Genomic DNA, 25745 nt, shown 5'->3' on the forward strand with positions numbered 1-25745 from the left:
TTAAAGCATGAATGGATGTGCAATGTTCACCTTTTTGGGTTCTTTGTTTTTTGGTGCTTTCTTTTTCTTCTTCATTTTTTCATCCTGCTCCGGATCTGAGGTGATAGCCGGATTGTCTATCCCTCCTTTCCAAGGATCCACAGGTGAGAGCAAAGGGTCTTCTTCACTACCCCGGTTCCCCCTTCCTTTTTTCTTCTTCTGCACTGCAGGCCCGGAGTCATCATCACTGACGTCTGAGTGAACTCGCCTGTGATATGCTTTTGTCTTGCTGAAAAGGATCTTCGAACGGTGTTTGTATTTCGAGGGCTTTCTGCCACCCTGAGACTTCAACATTCGGTCAAACCCATTCTCCTCGTCCCCATGAAGACCATGAAGCCCACCAAAGGAGTTGCGCATCTTAACTATTCTGCTATGGGTGTCTTCTGGGACCACGTAAATGTCATCGTTGAAGCCTTTAGATTTGAGTAGAGTGTCAGCTGGCTCTGCATAATTATCAGATGGCTCAAGATCTTCGCCGTGGACCATCATTGGACCTCGTGTTCTCCGTGTGCTCCTCATTCCAGCCTCGATGGTCTTTAAAAGGTTGGGGTCTAACTTTTTAACATTAGGCTTGGTTAGCACAGGCTTGGGTCTAACTGGGGGAGGCACTTTGTGGTTGCGTTCATGATCACCCACTGGTGTACTGTGGACAGGGTACTCGTTCCCTTCCAGGTCAATTCTATATTTTCGTTCACTAGGAGTAGGCAGCAGTTGCACATCATCCCCTATAGGACTATAAGGTGGTGGTCCCTCCGCATCGTCCTCGGAGTCGGGGTAATAAGTGTAGGCTGGTGAATGTCTGTGAGGTGACTGGGGGAAGACGTCTTCAGTGGTGCACGATCCATCCCTTGTGTTGTCAAACATAAAGGAGCTCTCTATACCATTCTTCTTTTCAAGAACCTCATTGAAAAATGGTGTAAACACTTCTGTCTGCCTGTGGTACTGGGACAAAGAGTAGAGTGCTGTAAACTTTGCTGTAATTTCTGTGGCAATGTGCTCCCCCTCTGTCATCAGCTCCTTTATTGCTTCATTCTCAAAGAAATCGGCCTGGCTGTCTGTGATGGCTACCATTTGGACTGGAATGACGTCTTGGACTTCGGCCAAGAATGCCCGCAGCATAGCCATGGAAGACTTCCGTTTTGCTGAATAGACAAGTATGTATCCATGGACTAGTTCATCCTTTCGAATTCCAATTGAAGAGTGGTACGAGAGGACAGTGACTTGTATACGTCGACGACTGTCACCTATGATTTTGTCAAGAATCAGGGTGTTGCTCTGCCCAGGCTGACCAGCACTGCAAGAATGTGAGTCTAGGAAAGGTGACAGAATAAGATCCACGCTGAATGGATCACCACACATGGCACACATTACTATCCGCAAATCTGTTTCAGAGAGATCTTTGATGGAAGGCATTGGGCTCATCCCATCAAAATTGTACTTAAATCCGTCTAGGACTGCTCTGAGTGCCTGTTTTATTTGAGACTCATTAAACTTTCGTGGAAAGGTCCCAGAGGGTATGTCTATGAATGTGCACTGTAGCTTATTGGCAAGCTGTTGGCCCTGGTGCCTTAAAATAGGCATGTTTTTGCACACACTGTCTCGCTGACTGGCTAAGATGAGAATAAATGGCAAAGGCTGGGTAAACCTGTCCCTTCTGCTCTGTGCAATCTCAGTTCGGATTCGGCTTATGCGGTCACCAATGTAATTCAGCGACTCTATTGAACTAAAGACACAAAAGAACCCATGCGGTTTGAAAGTTGATACCCAAGAATGGTTCAAAAGCATGGGAGAATTTACATCGACAGATAAGAGATCCAATTCATAGATCTTTCCATCCAGGGTGTACTCATCATCAGTGGACTGGGCTCTTATTTCATTAGCAAGTTCTTGAGCAAGTCCCTCTCTGCCAATGAGACACAAGTTGACTTTATCAAGACGGACACTGTTGTAATAAAGACTGGTGCGACCATGGTCCAGCTGAACTAGCCTGTTTGCAAGGACCTGCTCAACTTTCAGATCCACGCAGCTCGTTCCACTCAGGCACGTCTCCTTGGTTGGATGATAAACAAATCCAATATGTTTCAATAAAAGGGACTCCCGATCTGGGGCAAGTTTCTGAAGAGCTCTATATCTTGGCTCCTCGTTAAGTACGGCGTGGATTTCACTCATTTTGTCACAGCTTGGGGTGGCATTCAAATCCAGGTCATAAAACAGCTCCGCATGTTCAAACAGCATTTCCTGAAATTCCTCTTTGGCCCTTTCAACAATTTCCTGCTGATGCCGCCCGTAAACATCTCTGCGATCAGCTTCAGTGATATATTTGTATGCCTCGTCCTCCATGACAAAACACATTACCTCCTCCCAAGGCTGGCCAGGACTTATGAAATGCACTCGTTCCAGTGTCTTCTTGAATTTTTCCTTCATTTCCAGTCGTCTCTTCTCAGATATCAAATGCTGGACATGGTTTTGATAAATCCTTGCACCATCTGAGGTTTTAAGAATGTCAAAGGGCACTCTCCTGTCATCTGTTTTGTTAATGTGGTCTGTCTCATCCCAAGGAGTTTGCTCCAGCACAACAAAATAGTACTGAAACTCAGCCCTGCTCTTCATGAGGTTCTGAGCCTCTACCCAACTCAGGTTCTCTATTTCCTCTAAGTTGTTAAGCAACTTGTTAAATATTTTTGGCAGACTGGAGAGGTAATCCTCTCTTTTCTTCTTGATATGCTCTTGCCTCAGCTGTTCAATGTGCTTAGAGAAGGTGCTTCTAGCTTTTCTGGTGCCTTCTAAGTTGATGTAATCCTCATAGTCAGAATGGTTTTTCAAATTATTGCTCACAATTTTCCAGCTTGTGTGATAATCTCTAACGGTTTGCTGAATGAGTTTGTCAAACTTGTCAGAAATCGTGGCTACTAATTGTCTCTGGGTTTTGTAAGCCTCCAAATAAGGGATAATTTTGGGTTTCCCTCGTGTTTTGTCCATTTGTTGAGTCAGAGCATTAAAACAAAGCTCAGCATTGACAGATGATCGTGCAGAAGTCTCAACCACAAGAAGATTCTTTTTGCTTGCAGCAAAAGTCTGGACATCCCTTAAATATTGATCTACACACTCATCACATTTTGTTGCAGCAATGATGATTGGTTTTTTTGACTTGGCAATCTGTGAGTAAAGGCTACTGACAAATTTCATCTGGTCATCAAATTTCCTATTGCATCCTTTGCTTACATCTATGCACAAGACAAAGCCATCAATATTCAGCTTTCCATCAGGCATTTGTTTCTGGTCGAAATCCTGCTCCAAGCCAAGCTGATCTGTGCAAATATACATCAGTTTCTCAGCAGACTGCAGCTTTGTAGTCGCAGCCCGCTTAGTGTAAGGTTGCAAGTTTGTGCTCCGATGAGGCAAAAAAGTCTGATCATCAATAAATTCCGTCTGTTCGATGACTTGAATTCTACACTCAAGGCCATCGTCCCCTCTGTGTAGCACTTCTCCCCAGTACAGAAAGTGATCATTATTCACAACACGCCCTCCAAAGTCAATTGTGCTCAACACAGAAGTGTGCTCCGTGTAGTAGCTGTCCGCACTGTGGCGCACATATCTGTTGCATAGGCAAGACTTGCCCACACCACAGTTGCCCTTTTCTTTCTCAGTGCCTGAGAGCCCAACCACACTGATAGCGTACGTTGGCGGACGGGGCTCTTTATTCTTGGCCATTATACTGCCCCTTTCATTGCCTTGTCACTCTCAGCAAAGTCTGCCAGCAAGGCAAAGATGAAGTTCCATTTGCTACTGGTGATGCCTTTCCATGATCCAGTCTGAACTTGCTGATATTCCTTTCCTCTGGATTCCCTGGGCATTTACTGGGCAGCTGCAATTGCCCTCGGGTATCACCTACCTGTAATACAAATAAATTAAAAGATTAATTACCGAATGAAAAATTCAGATATACCAAACAAATGTCACCTTTAATCCTGGAATAATAAGAGCTAAGCAAATGTCTATTATGGTTTAACTGCATAAATAGTTCTATTGTGCCTTAACAACAGGAGATTTCTTTCATAATGTTATTACATAAGAGCACAGCAGAGTGTAATAACAGTAAGCAGAAAATTAGGTTATCTTGTCAGTACATAGATGTCATCAAAACACAATTTTTGTAAAATAATGATCAACGTATTCTGCTTTCATTTCTGCAGTTTATTACATAGACCTCATTAGGTGCCTAATAGCGTTAATAGTGTTCACTCTAAATATAACTTTGCATCTACTATGCTGACTTCAGGGTAGAGCAACTGGTTATACAGGGGTTTTGTGTTCTGTGTAAATCATCACCACTTACAAAAGCCCAACTTAAAGTAAGACTATTAAAATATATCACAATACTACAAGGCAATTATGACACAAAATGTGCATCACAATATTTCTTCTTTACTAAGGTTAATAAGCAGGCATGGGGCTGAAAAATAACTCAATATCAATATATATTGCAATATATAATGTTTCAATAACAATGATATGAATTTTAAACACATTTTCAATATTTCAATATACATTATTTACAGCATCTGTCACTGACGGTCATTACAGGGTGTCAATTTAAAATTTTGTTTGAAAATATTAATATTGACAAAGCCAGTAAGTTTATGTATAATGGGGATATCATGTTTCTTGTTTGTTCTTGTTTTTCAGTGTATTTTATACTGTTCATATTGATATCAGAATTATATCAAAGCGAACAAAATCAAGAAATATATTGTGATATCTATTTTGGCTGTATCGTTCAGCCCTAAGCCTTTATTCAACATTTTAATTATCGCTCTATTATGGATGCCAGTATGGAATCTGTGGGAGCCAGTGCCAGTAGTGAATACTATTCGTGCATACTTTTGTCAATGCCAAAATGAATGAACATTAATAAATGTTGAAAATGAGAATGCATATATCTGGATTAGCATTAGACATACTTTTATCATTATCAACATTGAATATGGTTACAAATGCAGTAAAATAAATGTGAAGAGGTTTATAATATTACAAATTTTCTGCTTTTCAAGGGTCCAATAAATTAGGCACCAAATAGTTTAAGTTTAAGTTTAAGGCATTAAACAGTTCAAATAAAAAATAAATCTGACAATACAAAGATGATTACAATATCAAAGTGTACCCTATTCTAAATGATGATTCATTTGTTTTTATGGGTTCTTTTAAGAACAGATGAAATATACTCTAACATAGTTTTACATAATATCTAAAATAACGACTGATATTAACTGAATGCTGATACATATAAACACACGTGTAGAACATACTATTGTGAAGTATGCCTTTCCATTTCATAAATGACTGATTAGCCACTCACTCTCCAAAGACAATGCCTTTTAAGTGGGAAGGCTGGTGCCTAACGGTTGAGTGTTTGAGCATTTGCAGGGTGATTATAGGTTTATGGTTTCATTAGGAGCAGATTTAATTTCCTGCCTCTCTGACATACATATCAAAGTAAGTATAACACATATCAAATTCAGATGCGTACATAAATATACAAAATATCCAGACAGCCCCCACCCTGTGGCCAGTACTGGTCATTCAGGCAAGCGGCCAATGGACACATGACATAAGTCAATTGGAGTCCATTATCTAAGGTATAGAGGTGACAAAAGAGTGTGGGTTTCTACTACCTTTTCACTGAATGTATAGCAGCTTATAAAATGTTGCTAGAGTAGTTTTTTCTGAAGAATCCGCCTGTAGAGCAGGGATATATAAACCTGACCTCAAAAACACAAACAGAATTCACTAGAACAAATGATTTTCCAAGACTCAAACAGTCTTCTTCTGACCAGTAAGGTGTTGTGGATCAGTGAGACTCAAAACTAAAAAACCATGTCTGGATTTTCAGATAAAACATGTTGCATTTGAGCTTTCTGTTCTCAGCCCTAGATGACCAAACCACGGTTTAATGTTTCAGGGTGTGTTAGTCTGAGACACTACATTTAATGGTGCAGCACTGTGACCTCCAGTGAAGAACAGTGCTTTGGATTAATGGAAGCAATATCACCGGAGCGGGTAACACACCTATAAGATAACAGTCATTAAACCATTAAAATAGAAGAGTTTTCTTCAATGACCACCTCAATTCACAGCACTACTTTCCTACATACCAAGAAAAACAGTTAGTCATCTACAAATAGTCCTGCTGCAAGATTGAGCTGACTAGTCACATATATCGGAAAATGAAACTAAATACATATTTCTGCGATGAATAATGACTGCATACTATGTCAACCAGTGATATGAACATTTATAATACCTTTAGCCAAACGTGACCATCTTAACTGGAGATTTAAGGGTGCTGGATGTACTTTTAACAACTGAAATGCTTCATTTAAAGGTTACCTAGGAAATCCTTCACAAATATATAAGCATTAAATAAATTTTAAAAAAATACACAATCTTATGTCAGTATCTGCAAGATGGCATACAATGTTTAGACATATAAGTGCCTTACAGTGTGGTGAATGACATTGGTGCCATCTATAACAGTTTTGAAGCAAGCATTATAAAGCACAGAGAGAATGAGTTAAGGCAACCAAATATCAGTCATGTGAAAGATGTTGATGCCTTGAAAGCAGAGTAATCATTGACATATATTTTTCTGGTCACATTTGAGGGCATTTTAAGAGATCTAATAAATGAGATTTTTTTCTTAACTAAGCATCTGCATTACGCTGTTATTAACAGTATTATAAATGGAACAAGTGACAACTTACTTCAGTTTTAGGGCCCTAATATCAAGACAATGGAATTTACCTAAAAATAATCTAATGTAACCTTGAATACTGACACATGCTGTCCATCTTATGTGTATTGGCTTTTCAGTGCTTATGCATGTGATGTGAAGTCCCTATACAGACAGCCTCCAAAGGAGGTATTGTCCAGTTTCTATACATTTTCTGTGATGCGTTGTATTGTATTGTGATGTATGTTAGCGAGTATTATTTTGCGTGAAATTTAACGTACCAACGTAGGCACTATATAAATATAGTCTATTATCTGCTGTACGGAGAATTATTTATGCATGTATTATGAAGCCAGTATGTAGACTGTCTCCTCGTGTTTGTATATGTATATATCATATATATATATTTTTCCTGCTGTAGTTTGGGATGTTAAAGATGGTAGAAGTCTGAGCTCTGGAAGTGGGGCACAGCTATTGTTATAGAGCTCCACGCCTCTAGCAACTTACTTCGACGACTTTATATTCAGCTAAATAGCAGAACAATCTCGCTTTCTATTTACAAAAACGGACTATTAAGGATCAAAGGAATGTGTAAACTCTAATTTAAAACTCTAACAGAAAAATGTACGCAAGTCCAAGTGAAAGCAGAAGGTTTAACTTGGATACACCACCCCTGAGAGAGGTGGGCTTTAGCTAACGTTGAAACCGCCGCAAAGGACAGAGAAGAGCTCGCTCTTGGGGCGGTGATTTTAACACAACACAGCCCTTAACGCCTCCGTCCACCGTTTTAATCGACACAAGGTTAAACCCCAGATAATCTAACGTATTTTATTAATCTATGTGATGAACACGGTATGTATTCTTGACACAGGCCTGGTTCAGGACCCGATGTGTGTGTGTGGTAGCCGTTAGCCGAGCTAAGTGTTAGTGTTTAAGTGTGCCCAGTATCGCAGTGTGGAGTTTTGGGAATAACCGCATTTAAAAACACAAAGACACCAAAATACAGCCCTCATTTAGAACACAACAGCACAGCCTGCCCCGAGAAGAGCGCCGAGGACCGTGGAGAAAGTCACGCCTGTGTTTTCTGAGCGCTTTCCCCGTTCCCACTTTCGCGAATCCCAGTTCCCTACCCAACATGGTTGCTCCAGCTCTGCGCTTCTCACTCCACACACTCAGCGGACATTCCCGAGATTTTCTCAGTATTCCCAAAGAGTCCCGACTATCCGTCACAATCCAAAACACTCTCACGTCCTCAGCGACCGGGATAATCCGCTGAAATTCCGCCGAGAACCGTCTTTACCGTGTTTTAACCGAATCTGTGGTCTGTGTGTAATCCGAGCCCCACTCCCTCCCTCTCACTCTCGGTAATGGCGACGGAGGAGAGATCCGGCTCCTCTCTCTCTCTCTCATATGCACACACACGCACACACACACACACACATTCCCTCTCCTCAGTAACTTTTCCATTCCGCACTCAGTGCAGGAGCGCGTCGGGTTTACGCTCCTTTTAGTGTAATTTCACTGTAATTGAACATGAATACGCCAGGCTGTCCAGTCGCTATCTGTCCGTCTGGGTATATTTTATTTATAGAAGAGCTCTTTGGAAGAGTTGAAAATCTCACATAAAATGATCTATAATCAAGTGAAAGGAAGACCTTAAATACCCCTAATATTTGAAGGTTTGTGGTGGTGTTAACATGGTAAACGATGTATCATGAATAAAATAGTCAATAAAAAATAAAAACATCAACACCATTGCTGAGCAATTCCCCTTGGAAACTGCAGTGTTCCAAAGACAGTTTCAGATTGGCAGTTTCAGACAGTAAGTGTTTCTTACATCATATACACAAAGAACCAATCCTTTTAAGTCATTGGGGTATTTATTAAAAAATAATAAATAATAATTATAATAAATATATATGCATAAACCACAATTTTTTGAGATTCTATAGTAGTAAGGCGTTAGAATTTATTAATAAGGCATTCATAATGCTTGATGTTATGCCCCATTTTATCCTGCAGTTAAAAATGAGCTTGTCTCTCTTCCAGTAAGTGGTAAAATGTGAGAAAATAAACTCTCTTGTGAACTCCCCTGCAGTACAGTGGGCACTGTATCCTAACTCTGCTATAATGTGATCATTTCTCATTAATACCATCACTGTAAAAGGGATATTGCATATTGTTTTATTGTTTTAGGAAGCCCACACACACACTTTAGCTCGTACTAAAATAAAAGATTTGTACAAGCATCCTCTTCACTTTGTGAGAAATGGCCTATTTGCAAAATAACAAATTTGCAGACTATACAGACCTATTTGTTTCATTGAGTGTTCTGTAAAACATATTTTGCTAAATATATCTCTGGAAGTGGGAGACCCATTGTCCCACCAGCTTGTTTGGGTGTGGGCTCAGCTGTCTCTCTGCAATTCAAATGCAATAAAAAAAAAAAACACACACACAGAGGGAGAGAGAGAAGAGTAGGACGCCCTGTCCTGTTTACATTGACCTTTTTCTGTCCATGACTTTTCAAACTGATGTTAACTCTTCAGATTTTCATTTTTGAGCTGTTCCTATTTTGAGCTTCATAAGCAATTAATCATTACTCTGTAATGTCTATATTATTTCAAGTCAATAATGTGCATACAACTTGTGTGGGAATTAGAAAGTGTCATTCTTCCATGGACAACCTGTGAGGAGTTCCTAGGCAAGGTTCTTGTGTCATAGCTTGGCTCTTGGCCATTGGTCAATAGGAACAGGAACAAGCTGCTGGAATTTGAGCCCAGAGCTTTTTATATACTGGGATGATTCCAGCTCATTGTACTACCGCTGACCTCCAGCTCATCAATAGTAGTATCCATCGATCATGATCATTTTAGATGTGTGCAATGAACTAATGAACTTACCAAGAAGTACATTATTCTGGGTTTACACTAGTGGCTTATTGGGTTTCAATATTATCAGAACTATGAGCAGTATCACATACGTTTACCCTTAAATGGGTTTTGTTGTCACTGTAGGCTACTTCTGCATATACACAAACTGACTGTCATTATATTTGTGGTTTGGTTTGTTGTAGAAACAGGAGTTCCCATTTACATTGCTTTTCTTATTGTATTACGAGTCAGTGGACATGAACTGAAACCTGACTGTTATTGTTACTGCTTAATGCATTTGTTTTAAGGAACACATTTTGTATTAATGTCTGGACATGTTTAATCTTATCTTACTGTCCATTTATCCCATGAAATTCCAGGAATCTGTAGGTTGATTCACACAGTCTTCCCAAAATGACTTGAGAGTAGCTATTGAATCGTTCCCAGTACTAAACGTTAAGCCTGGATATCATTTAATTTTATTTACCTGGGTTGTAGTTTTCCAGGGTTCTGATTTAAAATAGGGCGGCACGGTGGCGCAGCAGGTAGTTTCGCAGTCACACAGCTCCAGGGGCCTGGAGGTTGTGGGTTCAATTCCCGCTCCGAGTGACTGTCTGTGAGGAGTTGGTGTGTTCTCCCCGTGTTTGCGTGGGTTTCCTCCAGGTGCTCCGGTTTCCTCCCACAGTCCACAGTGTGTCCGTGTTGCCCTGTGAAGGACTGGCGCCCCCTCCAGGGTGTATTCCCGCCTTGCGCCCAATTATTCCAGGTAGGCTCTGGACCCACCGCGACCCTGAACTGGATAAGCGGTTACAGATAATGAATAAATGAATGATTTAAAATAAATAAATAAATCAACAGTGTGAAATATAACATCCAATGTCATTTAACCTTAGTGTACAGGTCAAGTGTTTTACTGCTCTTATAGGCCTCAGATCCTGCAGAGCTAGAGTCGACTGGGACTCACTGTGAGATTACATATGGCGTGTGTTACTTCCATCTCATCTACTTGCTTCTTTTAAGAACTGAAAAATGTACTGAAAATGTTTTCTGTCGTAATATTTCTGTGGTGTGCAGCAGATAAAGATTAGGTTTAACAAACACTGAATTATTCCTTTAGGATGCAGGCCAATTGACTAGGGCTCCAAACGTGAGGAGTCTTACAGTGGAAACACAGTATATAAATAGACAATTGTGTGTGAGATTTGTGTGTGTTGCCTGATATGTGGGTTATCAAACACACACTCCTTGTTTGACCCTTTATCACTGCCCTTAAGACAATATGCAAATTATGTTTTTCCTTTACCAAATAAGCCAAAGAAAAGCCCTGTTATCAACACAGCAGCAGCATGCTTCCTATTTGTGTGTGTGTGGTGTACTCTGCTGAATTTTTTTTCTCTAACACTATTAATACTATTTTTTTCAGCTTGTTGAGTATAGTCACGCACTCTCTTCTGGGCACAAAGCCAAACTAAACCTATCCAGTCCCTCATTAATTTTAACACGTCATGCTGCGTGAATGTGAATCAATGGTAAATGGTCACTCGTCAAACGCTGGTGATTTTCCTCTTTAAAAATGAATGTCACTGTATAGTGAAATATATACACCAATATATATATTAGCCAAAGCATTACAATGACCTTCTTATTTTTTAAGACCTTCGTCTTTTTTATCAACTCCACTGACTATATAAATGCACTTTCTAAAGGCATAAACGTTAGACATCAAAGATCTTTAGGCTAATCAACTACCGTTTGGATGTGTTTGATTTTTTTCGCTCAACAACTTTTCTGAAGCGAGGAGGGAGAGTCAGAGCTACCTCTAACTAACCTGTGCGTGTCTGTGCTGACATCAAAAGCCCAGCAGCAGACTTCACTTCAGACTTGGCCTGTCTGTCTGTTCTTCTTTCAGATATCCCCCCTTGCTTCTCTGCATCACCATGAATTATTCACCTCCACCCTACCCCCAAAATTTCCTAGACCCACTTCTTTCAGATCCACCGATTTATGAGCAGCTGCCCAGGAGAGGCCAGCTGAGCAGTGCTTCTACTGCCTCAGAACTCAGTACAAACTCTGTAAACTCCTCATGCTGGACACGTCTAAATATGTCTTAGTTTGTTTTTTAATATGTAGCTTTTAAATGTTGTACACATGATGTTTTAATGGGACATAAAATACCTCTTTTCCCCAAGTAAACACAATTCTGGGGACTTAATGAAGTAAATGTCAGGCTTTGCTCAAACTACAACAAGGATCAAACACCACAGCAGTCCCCTCCCCCTGTCTATACAGTCCTCTTTATAACAGCCATGTTCATCGACTTACACCGAAAATCGGTTTACGACGCATTGTAGAAACGGATCAACGTCGTAAGTCGAGTACCCCCTGTATAAGATACAGCATGGAAGCAGAACAATTCATTTTATCCAAGGTTTTCTGACTTAGGTTGCTAACTAAAAACTAAATGGGCTGTTGTGTTTCACAGTTTGTGGGTTGGTAGGCACTAGATCGCTAATGTGCACATGCAGAGAAAAAAAGTGATTTTCTTTTCATAATATGATAAACAAAATCCCAAGTTATATCAATGAATAGGAATTAACCAATACTTAAGAGTAATTAGGGACAGATTTTGAAAACAGATGCAGTAAGGTAAGGACTTAAATGTCACCCTCCAAAGAATAACATATCTTCATTTTTGTTTTTGTGGGTTTGCACCGATCCAGGTGACTGTCTGTGAGGATTGTGGTGTGTTCTCTCTGTGTCTGCGTGGGTTTCCTCTGGGTGCTTCCTCCCATGCTCCAAAAACACACATTGGTAGGTGGATTGGCGACTCAAAAGTGTTCGTAGGTGTGAATGTGTGAGTGAATATGTGAGTGTGTGTGTTGCCCTGTGAAGGATTGGTGCCCCCTCCAGGGCGTATTCCTGACTTGCACCCAATGGTTCCGGGTAGGCTCTGGACCCACCATACAGATAATGAATGAATGAATGAATAAATGAATGAATACATTGTTTGAACACAGCAATTGTCCTTCATATTGTGTGAAAATTTGATGATGAATGGACCAATAGAAATGCTCCAAGATTTCTATGGAAGTTTTGTTCTTCTCCTGTAAAGTTGCTATTTTGGCATGTTTTTTTTTTTGGACTGTGATGATTTGAAACCAGTGCTTCACAGGGTGACACACACATTTACGGACAATTTTTTGAGTTGCCAATCCACCTACCAACGTATGATTTTGGACCGTGGGGGGAAACCAGAGCACCCGGAGGAAACCCATGCGGACACAGAAAGAACACACCGAACTCCTCAGAGACAGTCACCCGGAGCAGGACTTGAACCCACAACCTCCAGGTCCCTGGAACTGTGTGACTGTGACACTACGTGCTGTGCCACCATGCCACCCTACTTTAATATCAGTGTCACTCAAAATGAATTTCTATTTTATGTTTAGAGTTGCTAGCTCGGCTAGCAATCAAAAGTTGTTTGCTTTAGCTGCTTTACATTTTTCACTCTAGGATACCACAATGTTTCTGGTATCAACACAGCCAAATAGTTTTGTCAACACTTGGAAATTCTCATTCCCACAGCATACACTCTCAAAACCTTTAAGCTTTCAAACATTTTAGGCATAAAAAAAATCTTTGAATAGAAACTCAGCTGTAAATAATAGTGTCAATATTGACCCTTACACCCCGACAGCAATACAATTATGATAGGTCTTTTCTAAATCTGGATGTTAGCATCATGTGGTCATATGGTCATCACCTTTTCATGAGCCTGTACAGTGATGTTCATTCATTATTTTTTTTTCCCCAAGTGTAACCCTGGTCCAGTATTGTTGCTCAGAATGAATTTCTCTTAAATGCTAACAGCAGCTTGTTCAGCTAGCAATCCAAAGTTAATGCTTGCTTTAGCTGAGCTAACACAAAGCTGTAATAAGAGTGGAGACTAGTCAGAGCTGGTGGAAGCTGGGGGTTGTCTGGCCCCCCATAGCCCTCCAGGCCCCCCAAAAGCATGCACGTATTCCCTGACCAAGCAGCGCAATTGGAACCAGCTGCAGCTATTTACCCTGGGCAGCACCGCAGCTGCATCACCATGGTAACAGGTCCACGCTCGGGCCTCTGGGTGGGGCCAGGTTCCAGAGGTCACCAGGAATGAGGCCAGGGATGGGGAAATCTGGGAACTCACACCCATACTTCATATAAAAATTAAAAATAAGTACGTGTAAGTATCAGTAAGCTGAAAGTATGAATTCCTAGGTATTTGCTAAGCATTTTTAAAGCAGTTTATCGGAAAGCCATGGGTGGGTTTACTATTGCAAAAGATGCTGAATTTCAAATGGCTTCCTGCTCCCTACTTAGTTCACAGCAAAGGTTGTGTAGTTATAGATACTACAACTTGAGAGTGCATTGAATGTTAGTCAAAGAGTAATGCAGATTATATCTGCGTATAAACAGCTTTCATTGTAACACAATGTACTTGTGGGATTTAAATGTGTGGGTTTTTTTTTACCAACATACTTTACCTTACCACTACATAGGGAGTAAGGAGCTATTTGGAAGGGAAAGTCTTGCTGAAATTTACAGCCCTTTAGATTTATCATGACACCTCCATTTCTCTCCTAATTTTGGAATGCAGGAAGCAGCTTTTTTCCCTAACAAGAGCCAAGCAGCAGAAATGAAACAAAGCCCAATGCAAAATGAACTCAGAGACCCAACCACTTGATTCAGACCTTCTGCAGCCCGTAGAACCCAACTGTTTTCGAAATCAGCCATCAGCATCAAACATTTATGAGAATTTATTTTAAGCATGCAAGCTGAATAACCTAACACTTTGAAAAAACAGCACTCCAACAGGGGGCATGTCACCCAATCCTGATCAATAATATATGCTCTACCTACTGTATAATACATGTGGATAGCATTTTGGTTAAGTTATGAAGACGTCCCATGGACAAGATTTTGCTCATATTCAGACAGAATCAATTCTTAGATTGTAACGTAAATAATGAAGAGCATGAGATCATTAAAACCATGAAGAGCTATACCTATGTGTTTCTTGCAACTTGAATATTAGTTGTCACAGCACCGCAGTACAACAAAATGTGTTCTCTGCACTTTACCCAGCCATGACAGTGAGCAAACATTATAGTAAATATGGGGAGTAAGAGTACACACTTAGGATAGAGATATACTTGCTGTTTGGTCATGGGTTTGCGTAGATGACCATCTGAGTTGTGAACGTAACTGTTCACTTACTTGCCTATATGCTAACTGGAGGCTTTCACTACAAGGCAGACCAGAGAAAGACCCAGGTAATTGCAGTCTTGACTCTGACACAGCCTTCTTCACTGCCTCTAACTTTTTTGCGCATACTGCACCTTGCTTATGCGTAACCTTTATTTTCTGGGGAGGTACAAAATTGACGCACAAAACGGATAGGATACGTGAGGCAGGCATGATGCGTACTTGAATGCATAGTTAACAGCAAGTATATCTCCTGATGCGCAGACATCTTGATGCCCTGAGATGTTAGGTGATTTGTTAGGTGGATTTTGAGAGAGGAGAAATAGATGTTTCTTCATACCCCCACCCCCCTTTTTTGTAATATCCCGAGGTCCTTCTCAATTTTTCTCTAAAAGTTTGAAAACACCTCTTCTAATGGTGAAACATGCATTTATTAGTGATACAGACATTAACTTTTACTTAAGGAGTTTGTATAATCTCCATTTCAAAGCATTGACCAACACAAGGAGATGCCTATGGTCACCATTTCCAATATGGAGTATCATTTACAGGGTATAAAGCTTCCCAGTACTGGTCGGTGGAGCACTCTGGAGTGCTCCATCCAGTACCTCTGAGATAAATAGGTATGGTGATCCAGAACTAATCCAACATCCGTATGTGACCTCACTAACATATATGTGGCTGAATGCAATCAAATGATGACCTCAGAGCAGTGTTTCAGTAGGTAGTGTAAAGCCTTATTAACTATGTCCTTGTATTATTATTACTATTACAAATCTACTCTTGGTCTCAGAAGAAATGCTGGAAAAGGAATATCAAAATAATTTTGGCTTTATATGCTAATTTTGTGTTCTTATTTATAATGCTTTACAAGGTTCTAATCCTTCTGCATCCATCTGGCTTATTCACTTCTATTCATTCATCTTATCGATGCTCATTCATTTTCCATGAACCTCAGGTGACGCGGAAAACCGACACCCTCTCGCTTGTCTCATGCAGCACAACTCCCTGATTTAATTATTGATTTTTCACCCCCCTCCCCTCACCCCCACCCTCCCATAGCCTCAGGAAGCAGGACACTCTCTCCGGGTATTATAATGCTTTACTTACTGCACAGAGCAAAGACTGCATTTACTGCTCTGCCAGAGATAGCACAGCTGTGACACTGAAGTACGCTTTCAAACCCCTCAAACCACAGAGAGTATAATTACTCAGAACCTGCCTTTTTATGGACACCATTAACTGACTTGGGTAAACACTTATGTGTCTTATGACACTCACGTCCCACTGTGGTTTCAGTTTCCTACCGGCATAGTGGAGTATTTCAGGGCATTAGATGCAGAGTTGCATTGTGATCCGATGATGATCGGAAAAATGAGATAAAGTAAAAAATGTCAAAAACAAGAACAGAGAAATAATAGAAAACAGCAAAACTCAGAGAAGAGATATGAGAGAACCTAGCAAATGATGACATTAAGAGTGGAAATGTAAGAAAAGAAAAAACGAGTGTGAAGAAAGAGAACCCAGCAAAATTGCCAAAGTATGAGAGCAGAGAAATAAGAGAATCAAGCAAATACTGCAAAACTTTGTTTCTTTTTCTCACTTCTTGCTGCTGAGCTCTTGATGGTGGTGATGAACAGTAGCTCATTATCATTTAAAGGCTAAGCACCACTTAATGGACCTCCATGAATATTTCACATTATTTTAGCTACCAACACAAATTTAGTTAATTTAGCTAAACTCAGATGTAGAGGTACCGTTATTCTTGTAAATGTGATCGAAGTCGAACTCGAATTCATCCGACACTATAAACCTCCGTAATGCAGCTACGTAGCCGAGTGTAATCTGAGACACCGAGTTTAGCGAGTCAAGCTAACGTTAACTAACACCAACTAAAACAGGCGAAGTGAGTGTCCTCACCCTGTTTACCTCCATGTTACAGAGGCTCTTGAACACCTTTCGTTGGTGTCCTTACATGCCCATATTGTTGGAAAAGCGCCAGTGAAATGAGCTACAGATAACGGAGTGAGCGGGTGGTCCTTTCCAAAGTTTAAATTTGACAAATTTAGTCCATTTTCTGGATATTTTTAGATCTTTGGAGCATTTGTTCACAGATGTCCCACTGCACATTGAATGATTGCAGCCAAAAACAACACACCTTTTCCTCATTTTGCATTAAATTAAGTGTAACTTCTAGAGTTGTTGTCCACCATCTACGTCACAGGCAAGACGCCTAGTAGAGTTTCCGAGGAGGGGGGGCAACGGTCTTTTAAACCTTATTCCTTGAATTAGTGAAAAATAACTTGTTTTCTGACTATCAATAAACACAAGTTAGGAACTCAAATTCCACTGTATTTATTTGTTTGACACTTTCATAGAGCTGGTACTTAGCCTTTAAAGGAACAGGAGCTGAAACTGGCTGTTCTGTTCTGAGGAGAACAACACTGAGGTGCTCGATCTTTGTGGCACAAGCATGTCACAATTTCATTAAGACCCCAGAACTGTGGGTTTTTTTTGTTTGTATGTTTGTATATATATATATATATATATAAACTGGTAGAATACATCCGTTTAAAGACTTATGCTTACTTTTCAATGTTGTTTTTACAACAAATAAAAACCAACATTAACTTCTTTGAATCTATTCCCTAAGAAAAAAAAAACATTTAATTTAGGATTGTATGGTAATTTTGAAGTCTGAAAAATAAATTGGAAATCACTATATTCATTAAATCAGACCAAATACTGAGTGTCTCATTAAAAAGTGCAAGGGCAGCACTGGTTAATCATTTTTAGCTCATTATTTATGTGTGTGAAGATGAATCAGATGTAAAATCAGTGAGATATTTTTAGCTCAGGTGATATACCTGATTATTATCTTTAGTCAAATCAAAAAGTTACAATACATAAGAATAAATGCCCACTTTGCCACATCTATATGAGCAACTTATTTCCCTGCACTTTGCTCTACTCGAGCAATGTCATAATCATCAGTACACGTGTGCAAAACACAAGCAGCCACTTTAGATCTCTGTGAATATTTCCAAAGCTGAATTCCATTTTGACACATCTTGTACAAGTGACTCCTGCTTTTCCCATTTGCAACCTGCTGCTGTACCATTCTGCAGCTCATCAATATTTCGGCACTTGGCTGGGGCATTGTGCAGTGTGCAGTAACAGAGCAGTGAATAATGTTCAGGGCACATTATATAATCAAAAAGAAGCTTTATTGAAGATGCAGTCATGTTTTATTTGTTGTTGTTGTTGTTGTTTTTATTTGTATTATCTGTGCTAATTTGGGTATCCTGCTTTTGAAGGATGAACATCTTTGCTGCTTCCATGAAATTCTTGGTGCATGCTGCAGCACAGTGCGTCTCTCTCTTTTTTTTTTTTCTTTTCCCCCAGAGTAAAAAATCTGGTATACACAAACCAGAACCAGACTAGGGGCAACAGCCACATTGCATTGAGCCAGTCAGGAAAGAGCAGACTGCCATTTGTTTGGCAAACAGGGCCATGTGTTGCTGTGGAATATGGTGAGAATCCAAGTAAGTGTACAGTTTGTAGAGGCAAGATTAATGTGTTAAAATACGACGCAAATAGTTTGTTTGTTTACTACATACACTAATTATGGTCTGTGGCAGTGTCTATATACTAGTTTACCTTTATAAAACAGCTCATAACTCTACCATCATCAGACGACTTACTATCGACTGAAGGTCCAAAAGAAAACAAACCATACTGTGTGTGTTCAGATGTAATTCAAGACACAGTTATAAGTTCTTCGCTGGTCTTCCAGGAACAGAATGAAGTATGTGAGACGATAAGCAAAGCAACTTTGTTGACCTGATGAATCACAGGCTGCTGTGTCTGAACAGTGGAGGGAATACAGCTGCTGTGGTAGGGCCCAGAGAGAGGTGGCTATGCAGGAAATGGCTATGTTTACTGCAGAGAAAGCTCATGTTCCTCTCTAGGCCCTCTCTAACTGTTGAGCTTTGCCCATTGTTTCCTGTCAAATCCTAGCCTTAATACATTACAAAATCACAGAAATGTTCTGTTCATAAAGCAACTGCACAATCTCCCATATCCATTCACTCCACTCAACGAGCAAACAGTAAACATATTTTAAGTTACACTGCCTCCTAGTGGTTAAAAGACGCAACAGCACCCACATTCTGCAAAATGTGTGTCAAAATATTTCCTTAATTTAATTTCAGGGCAGTTATACAGAGCCTTTATATTATCTGAATCTCACCACATAGTGTCTGGCCCTAAAAACATACCCCAAAAATTCCTGTAAAGCCCTGTACATTAGGAATCATAAGCACATAAAGGAATCTGGTTGCATAGCAAGTTTAATTGTGCTTTGTTTGTAAAACAAACATGTATTAACAGTGATATGCATCTGAGTATGGAGATGCTGGATATTGACTAAGAAATAGAGTCTGCTTTTGGCCATCTTTATCGTATTCACATATTAACATCATTTGTGAGTTTGAAACATCAGAATACAGCACAGGACATTCATTTACAAGTTTGTGTACTATAGTTTTCACTGCATGTTTTCTCAATTACAGAGTAGTATGTTTAAGTTGCAGAATTCACTTTTAGATTTATTTGCCCCATTTGAAAAAGCTCCTCGTTTTCTTGTAATTAATATAATTAATGTGTTTAATATATTTTCATTTTATCAAGATTGGAAACCATCAATTTAAAATAAATGTCAAAGCTATACTGATTTTACTGTGCTTTGCATCGATAAACTGGATACTTTTTGCCACTGAACCACTTTTTGCAGGCACACTGTTTTAGGCTGAACTTTTTATTAAGGAAATTATATATATTTTTTTTAATTATTTGGAAAATAAAGTGGCCCACTCTCCCCTACTAAAAAGGGAATGAATTATGAGAGATCTTAGTGTAGATTAGTATAGCTGTATTACTGTTATTATGGTTGTGACAAGAGTTTTCTGATTTAAGAACTTAAAATCTTTAACGCTAAACTTGCAACAACAAATCTTTGTTGAAAACTTTTAGATTCCACCTTTTTTCTGCTGCATTCAGTTTGGCCCAGTGTTCTTCTAGTGTCTAGCCCCACTGTAAAATAAGCTTCAACACACTGAACTTCAAAAAACGTCATAGACATACATGTTGTAATGTAGCACAAAAAACTCCATTACTAACCAAAATAAGACAATTATTTTACAATTTATTTGTCCTAATTTACCAGGTGACTGTCTGAGGAGTTTGGTGTGTTCTCCTCATGTCCGGGTGCTCCGGTTTCCTCCCACGGTCCTAATGAATGTCCTAATTTTAAAGTCCTATGGGAACGCTTCAGAACTGGATACCTTAACATGCTAATGACACTGGTGAATGGCAAATTGTGGTGTTGAAAACAATGTCTTCTTTGAGGTACGTGTACTAATATCTGCAAATTCAGGACGGGGCAAAATGGAATGCTCCAGCAGTTGTCTTCAGTCCACAATGATTTTTTTAATCAGTGGTGAAGGAGGTCATTCACCTGGACTCCTCTGAGAGCCGATGCACCACTGCTGAGGCCACTCTTCTGTATGCTTCAGCCTGCACATGATTATTGCAGAAAAATAGGTTAAACTTTAAATATCTCTCAGCTATGATTTCTCAGGGTTAATATCATATTTACAGAGTCAGCTGAGAGATTTATATTCATGTGATGCATAAACGATACACTCAGCCCCAAACAGCTAATAGATTATAGAATATAACCGAAACTCACCAAATAATATTTTTGGTTTTGAAAAATCGCTTCCACCATACAACATGGGGAACTGTATAAATCAAACTAAAGTATTTTTTTGTGTTCTGTTTGTTAACGTAAACCTATATGTAACCGTTCCTTTTCCTGCAGAAAAGTGTAAAGCAATCTAGCCCAATTCTCTCACCTCAGGACTATCAGGAGAGGACACAACCACAGGCTGACCATTGTCTGACGTCTCTCTGATGTTGAGATGAAGTGGAATATCCCCTATAAAGGAAACAGAGCAAAGATGTAACCTTGGATGGCTCTAAATGCAAAAGACAAATGAAGAGTTCAGTCATTTCATGTCATTCTGATATTACATACTATTACTGCTAACTACAAATGATCATAGTAATTATGGAACTGTATAAATAAGCACTTTTTCAATTTGTCCAAGGTCAATATTAAAAAGATATTTTACAGTTGCAGATCAAATATCAGAAAGAAATGGATATATCTAACTGTAAAAAAGCCACTAAAATGTACAATAAATACAAAAATAAATTGTTAAAATATATTATATATCATAAATTATAAAATTGTAAATGTAGAGTGTAAATTGTTAAATCAATAGCCTTAACATTAGACACTGAAAAGTCTACCAAAGTATTAAAGTAAGTACATATGAAGGACATGCTGAATATCTCTCAGTTTCTCAAACATTTCTCATGTTTGCAGATTAACAATCCTCAACAAGAGGGAGCTAATAGCATTTTAATAGCACTTTAGCCCTTTATTTTTCATTTATTTATTTTGCTACTAGCTAAATTATCCCCTTCATTCATCTTCATTTCCCCCAGTCACTGAATCTCCTATGATCACATACACTGCAAACACCAGCCTGGAAAATGTAGAGGAACATGTGCTGACTCAAAGGTCCGTGAGGCAAACACACCTCTTCTTTTCAAACTGCTGCTGATGCAACATGAACATTTTAGCACTCCTAAGGAGAGGACAAGCAGTGATGGGGGCAGAGGGGTTAATCCTTACCCACAAAGAACAAGGACAGTTGTGCTCTCTGCCGTTCTCAGCCTGAGACATCAGTTTTATTCAAACTTGCAACCTTTGTGACAGAGCCAGTGCATAGACCACTGCGCTACTTGCAGAATAAAAGTTCTGATGCTACATTAAAGCAATTCTTTGCAATCAAAGACACTGAAATGTGCAGTTTCACCATAAAATCTCCCCCATTTAAGGTTCTCATGGGTTTGTTCAGAGAATCATTATTCTGCTGTGTTTCTGTGAGCTAAAAGCCTTACCAAGAACTTCCACTCCTAGAGTGCGAGCCAACTCTCTTGCCCCATCTGACCCAAAAATGTGTGTTTGATGGTTACACTGCGGACACTGGAAAACACTCATGTTCTGAACCAAGCCCAGCACCTTCAAGAAAAAAGGTCAGATAATAATATACTTTGTCTGACTGGACCTGCATGAGTACAAAACTAAAATACTTGATGATCACAGCATGACTTTGTTAATGTGTAAGACTTACATATGAAATAATGAGATCAAATCTAGCTTCTTTTCTATTGATATTGGTTAGAATTTAGATACTTATTATTCATAGATATGTGGATCAACATATACATAGATCAAATTCTACACAGGGACCGAAAAAGCTGTCTTGTTCTATTGGTAGCTTTCACCAGGAATATGGAAGGATTTTTTTAAATTACAAAATGCCTCACAGATTATTTAAAGTTATCTCACCGGTATATTTACTTTGCGGAACATCTCAGCACCTCTGCGTGCATCTAACAAAGCGATATCCTGTGGAGTTGACACGATCACAGCACCTGCATTTAAAGCAAATATACAATAACAGTTTAAGAAATAATTTAGTTTTCAGCTTTTACTGTTGAAAAAACCTCTAAAGTAACCATGGGATATGTAATCTTCATGCATTTTTTACAACATGAGTTTCTAAATATAACTTTGGTCAGAATTGAAGACTGACGGTTCTACAAGGGTTCTTTATTAAAGGAAATGGTTCTATATAGAACTGTCAACACTCAAAAAACCTTTTGCATAATTAAAGGGTTCCTTGTTTCATGAAAGGGTTCATCAGATTGATGTAGAATGAGCTTTAGATGGTTCTATACAGCACCTTTTAGTTCCTTTATTGTTAATAGTTTGACAATTATAACAATAAAGGAACCGTTTTTAGTGCCATGTAGAACCCCGTCTCTAAATGATGCTATATACAACTATCTATAGTACATTTATAGAACCACTTTTTTACTAAGAACCCTTGAAGAACCATAACTTTTAAGTGTGAATGCTGTGTGTATGCTTGCTCCCTGGAAATTTATCCAAGCACTAATGGAAGCAATAGCTTACCAGCAATTGGAATGTTCTGTGTGATGGAGAGTTGCACATCCCCAGTTCCCGGCGGCATGTCAACTACTAAGTAATCCAAATGTCCCCAGTCTACCTGAACATGAGACAACATAACATGAAGGTCCAACCCAAAATTATATTTCAATGATCTTATTTGGTCAAAATAGCATATCCTATGGTCAATAAAAAGAAAAATATAAATTCAAAGCTTTAAGTCAATTTGAAAAATTAATTTCACACTACTTGTCTGATAAGCTTCTCAATGGCTGACATCACCATCAGACCCCTCCACACAATAGGTGAGGTATCTTCAACCAGAAAGCCCATTGACATACTGAAGAATGCAGGAAAAACATGCAGCTGAAACATGTTGAATACTGATTTAAGCCCTTAAAAGCTTCAGTTCCACTCTCATGTAACTATATAACAGTTAACAGTTCATAATAGTTCAAGCCGACTAGTGTAATATACGCACCAAGATATCCCAAAGTTCATAAGAGGTCTCATTAAATTTTCTGAAAAGAAGAGCACAAATGTTTAAAGTCAAAATGAATATGTACTTTTACATGATTTTCTTCCAACTGCAAAAACATGTCATATATTAAATGAAATAAATAGAACTAAGTAGGATTCTGTGTCTTTCTGAAACACCAATATTTTTATAACAAGAAACAAATAAACCTTACCAAAAAACAGAGTAACACTTACTTTCCGTTAATTCTGGATTTCCTCTTAGGTTCATCATCTTTGGAACTGAGGGGCCGTAAACATCAGCATCTAAAATACCCACACGTTTGCTCTGTGGAAAAGGGGTGCATGAGAAACGATGCAATGAACAGTGTGTGAGATGTGCTGTAATACTACTTCAATCTGATTTTTTATTTTTATTTTTTTATTACCTGATCATTTGCCAAAAGTCCAAGGGCAAGATTAACTGTAAAGAGTGTAAAAATGAGTAAACAAAAATGGACACTTCAGCATAAAAGTACAGAGTGAAAGCACATTTTACTTACCACAGATCCTGGAGGCATTTCATCAGAATATGCAAAGTAATCTAAAACATGTCTTGGCCATGATTTCTAGAATGAAATCATAAAACTTGGTGTTTTGTGTTGAAATGTTTATTTTTATGCCATATTTCTCTAAACCCTTGCCAATTTTGATGTTCCAGTTCTAATAAAATACTGTATTACTATAAATACTACTCTATATATTGTTATATGTTAGCCCCAAGATGTGTAATAAGAGATTATTTTGTGTTTAGAAAAACATTAGATTTTCAGAGTATAAAAAACATCCTGCTTTAAAGTCATTCTTGTTGTGCACTTCAAGGACAAAATGTATGTCACCTGCTGTTGTAGACTTTCCGACGCCTCCTTTTCCTGAAGCAATGACAATAACTTCTTTAACACCTGCTATGGGTTTCTGTTTGGGTAAACCTCGTGCCATATGTGCCTTTTGCCTCTCCTGCAGTGTCCTCTCACCAGCACCTGAAGACTAACAAATGAAGTTTTGTGACTCATCACAGATGTGTTTAATGCCTCTAAATTTTCCAAATTACAAGTAATTATTATTTCATGATACCTGAGATTTTCACTGAATCTCAAATGGAGATGTCTACTAGTGCACTTCACAGGTCATTAAAATGGCTTCTACACTCAAAAATTGAAGTAAATATTATTCATGGGAGGAAAGTGGAGCACCAAGGCACGCCAAACTCCTCACTGACAGCGGGGCTCAAACCCACAACCCCAGGTCCCTGGAGCTGTGTGAAAGTGATGCTACCGGTTGCGTCTTCTATTCATTATACAAGTATTCTCCATGACCTACACTGTGCACTACACAGCGTGTAGGGAGCAATTTTAAAGACAGATATTTTTTCTTTTAAGAATTTTTTACATTTGTGACTGGCACAACGACATATGCAGGGTTTAGTACAGAGACAGTACCTAAACAAAAGACAGAACGTGACCCTGATCAGAATGAAGCAGAATAAAGAAGTATTTATGATTACAAAATGGCTCTACTCGAATTGTAAACATTGTGATTCCTGGTTCAATTCACCACCCATCACAGACCAGAAGTCCAAAGCTGGTCAAACAGCACAGTCATGTTGATATATTTATTAATACCCGTTTTCAAAACAGAAAATATGTTGGATTTTGTATTGATTTTTTCTAGATCTAGCTCTGACAACTGAGAGGACAAAAACTCACCTTGAGCCGAAACCCATGGTTAACCACAATTGTAAATGGTCCAGTATGTTTATTCCCAGACCAGAACTCAGTGGCACCGTTAAGTGATGTTCTCTTACACACTTTAGCTAAGTTTCTGCAGCTGTAGTTAATCCACATATTTGTAATTGATCTATCTGTTAAAGAAATATATATTCAGACGAGCCAAAAACATAACGTCATCATTCCAGGCGTATCCTCTTTAACTGTGTTATCGCTAGTCCATCACTTAAAAAAGTTTTATGGAGAACTGGATTTAATAATAATGATTAAAAAAGCCTGCATTAAATAAAAACTACAAATAAATACATCGCAATCCTTCGTGATGCAGGACGCTGGCGCCTACTAATGACGTCGCAAAAACACACGGATTGGGACGGCTGAATATCTGTAAGGCTGTGTCTCGAATGACATGCTCCCTTAAAAGTGCACTAGCGAGGTCATGAAAAAATGACTGATTAACTCTAATATCTTATTAAATCTGTAACACGCTTATATTTAGTCAAAAC

The 25745-nt window shown here is 39.0% G+C and overlaps 2 protein-coding genes across 3 annotated transcripts in view; both read right to left on the reverse strand.

Moving 5' to 3' along the window:
* arhgap5 (Rho GTPase activating protein 5) overlaps positions 1 to 8124 on the reverse strand; it is a 32872-nt gene extending 24748 nt beyond the window's left edge. The window contains exons 1-2 of the mRNA XM_066673710.1: positions 7900 to 8124; positions 31 to 3931 (exon numbers count right to left, since the gene is read on the reverse strand). Of these exons, the coding sequence (XP_066529807.1) occupies positions 31 to 3750 (3720 nt within the window). The 5' untranslated portion in view covers positions 3751 to 3931; positions 7900 to 8124. The remainder of the gene's footprint in view (positions 1 to 30; positions 3932 to 7899) is intronic.
* Positions 8125 to 19200: 11076 nt separating this feature from the next.
* nubpl (nucleotide binding protein-like) lies at positions 19201 to 25584 on the reverse strand. Of its 2 annotated transcripts, none has more exons than XM_066673733.1 (11): positions 25219 to 25352; positions 24352 to 24492; positions 23902 to 23936; positions 23711 to 23801; positions 23478 to 23517; positions 23246 to 23336; positions 23003 to 23096; positions 22373 to 22458; positions 21922 to 22042; positions 20805 to 20887; positions 19201 to 20463 (listed from the first exon to the last, which is right to left on the reverse strand). In XM_066673733.1, exons 2-11 carry the CDS (start codon positions 24449 to 24451, stop codon positions 20401 to 20403), a joined length of 804 nt encoding a protein of 267 aa, XP_066529830.1. In that variant the 5' UTR covers positions 24452 to 24492; positions 25219 to 25352; the 3' UTR covers positions 19201 to 20400. The 2 variants fall into 2 exon arrangements, with proteins under 2 accessions (XP_066529830.1, XP_066529821.1); XM_066673724.1 differs by having other exon boundaries at positions 19202 to 20463; positions 24352 to 24499; positions 25219 to 25584.
* Positions 25585 to 25745: the final 161 nt, after the last annotated feature.

This window comes from Hoplias malabaricus, chromosome 1, assembly GCF_029633855.1.
Source record: "Hoplias malabaricus isolate fHopMal1 chromosome 1, fHopMal1.hap1, whole genome shotgun sequence".
Taxonomy (NCBI): domain Eukaryota; kingdom Metazoa; phylum Chordata; class Actinopteri; order Characiformes; family Erythrinidae; genus Hoplias; species Hoplias malabaricus.

What these genes read in the sequence shown, in the direction of transcription:
- nubpl (XM_066673724.1), bottom strand. Translation starts at nt 25,356, where the DNA reads ATGTGGATTAACTACAGCTGCAGAAACTTAGCTAAAGTGTGTAAGAGA. An exon ending in ACCATGGGTTTCGGCTCAAG is followed by an intron (nt 24,500 to 25,218) that starts GTGAGTTTTTGT and finishes TTCATTTGTTAG; the next exon opens with TCTTCAGGTGCTGGTGAGAG. An exon ending in ACAGAACATTCCAATTGCTG is followed by an intron (nt 22,459 to 23,002) that starts GTAAGCTATTGC and finishes CTTTAAATGCAG; the next exon opens with GTGCTGTGATCGTGTCAACT.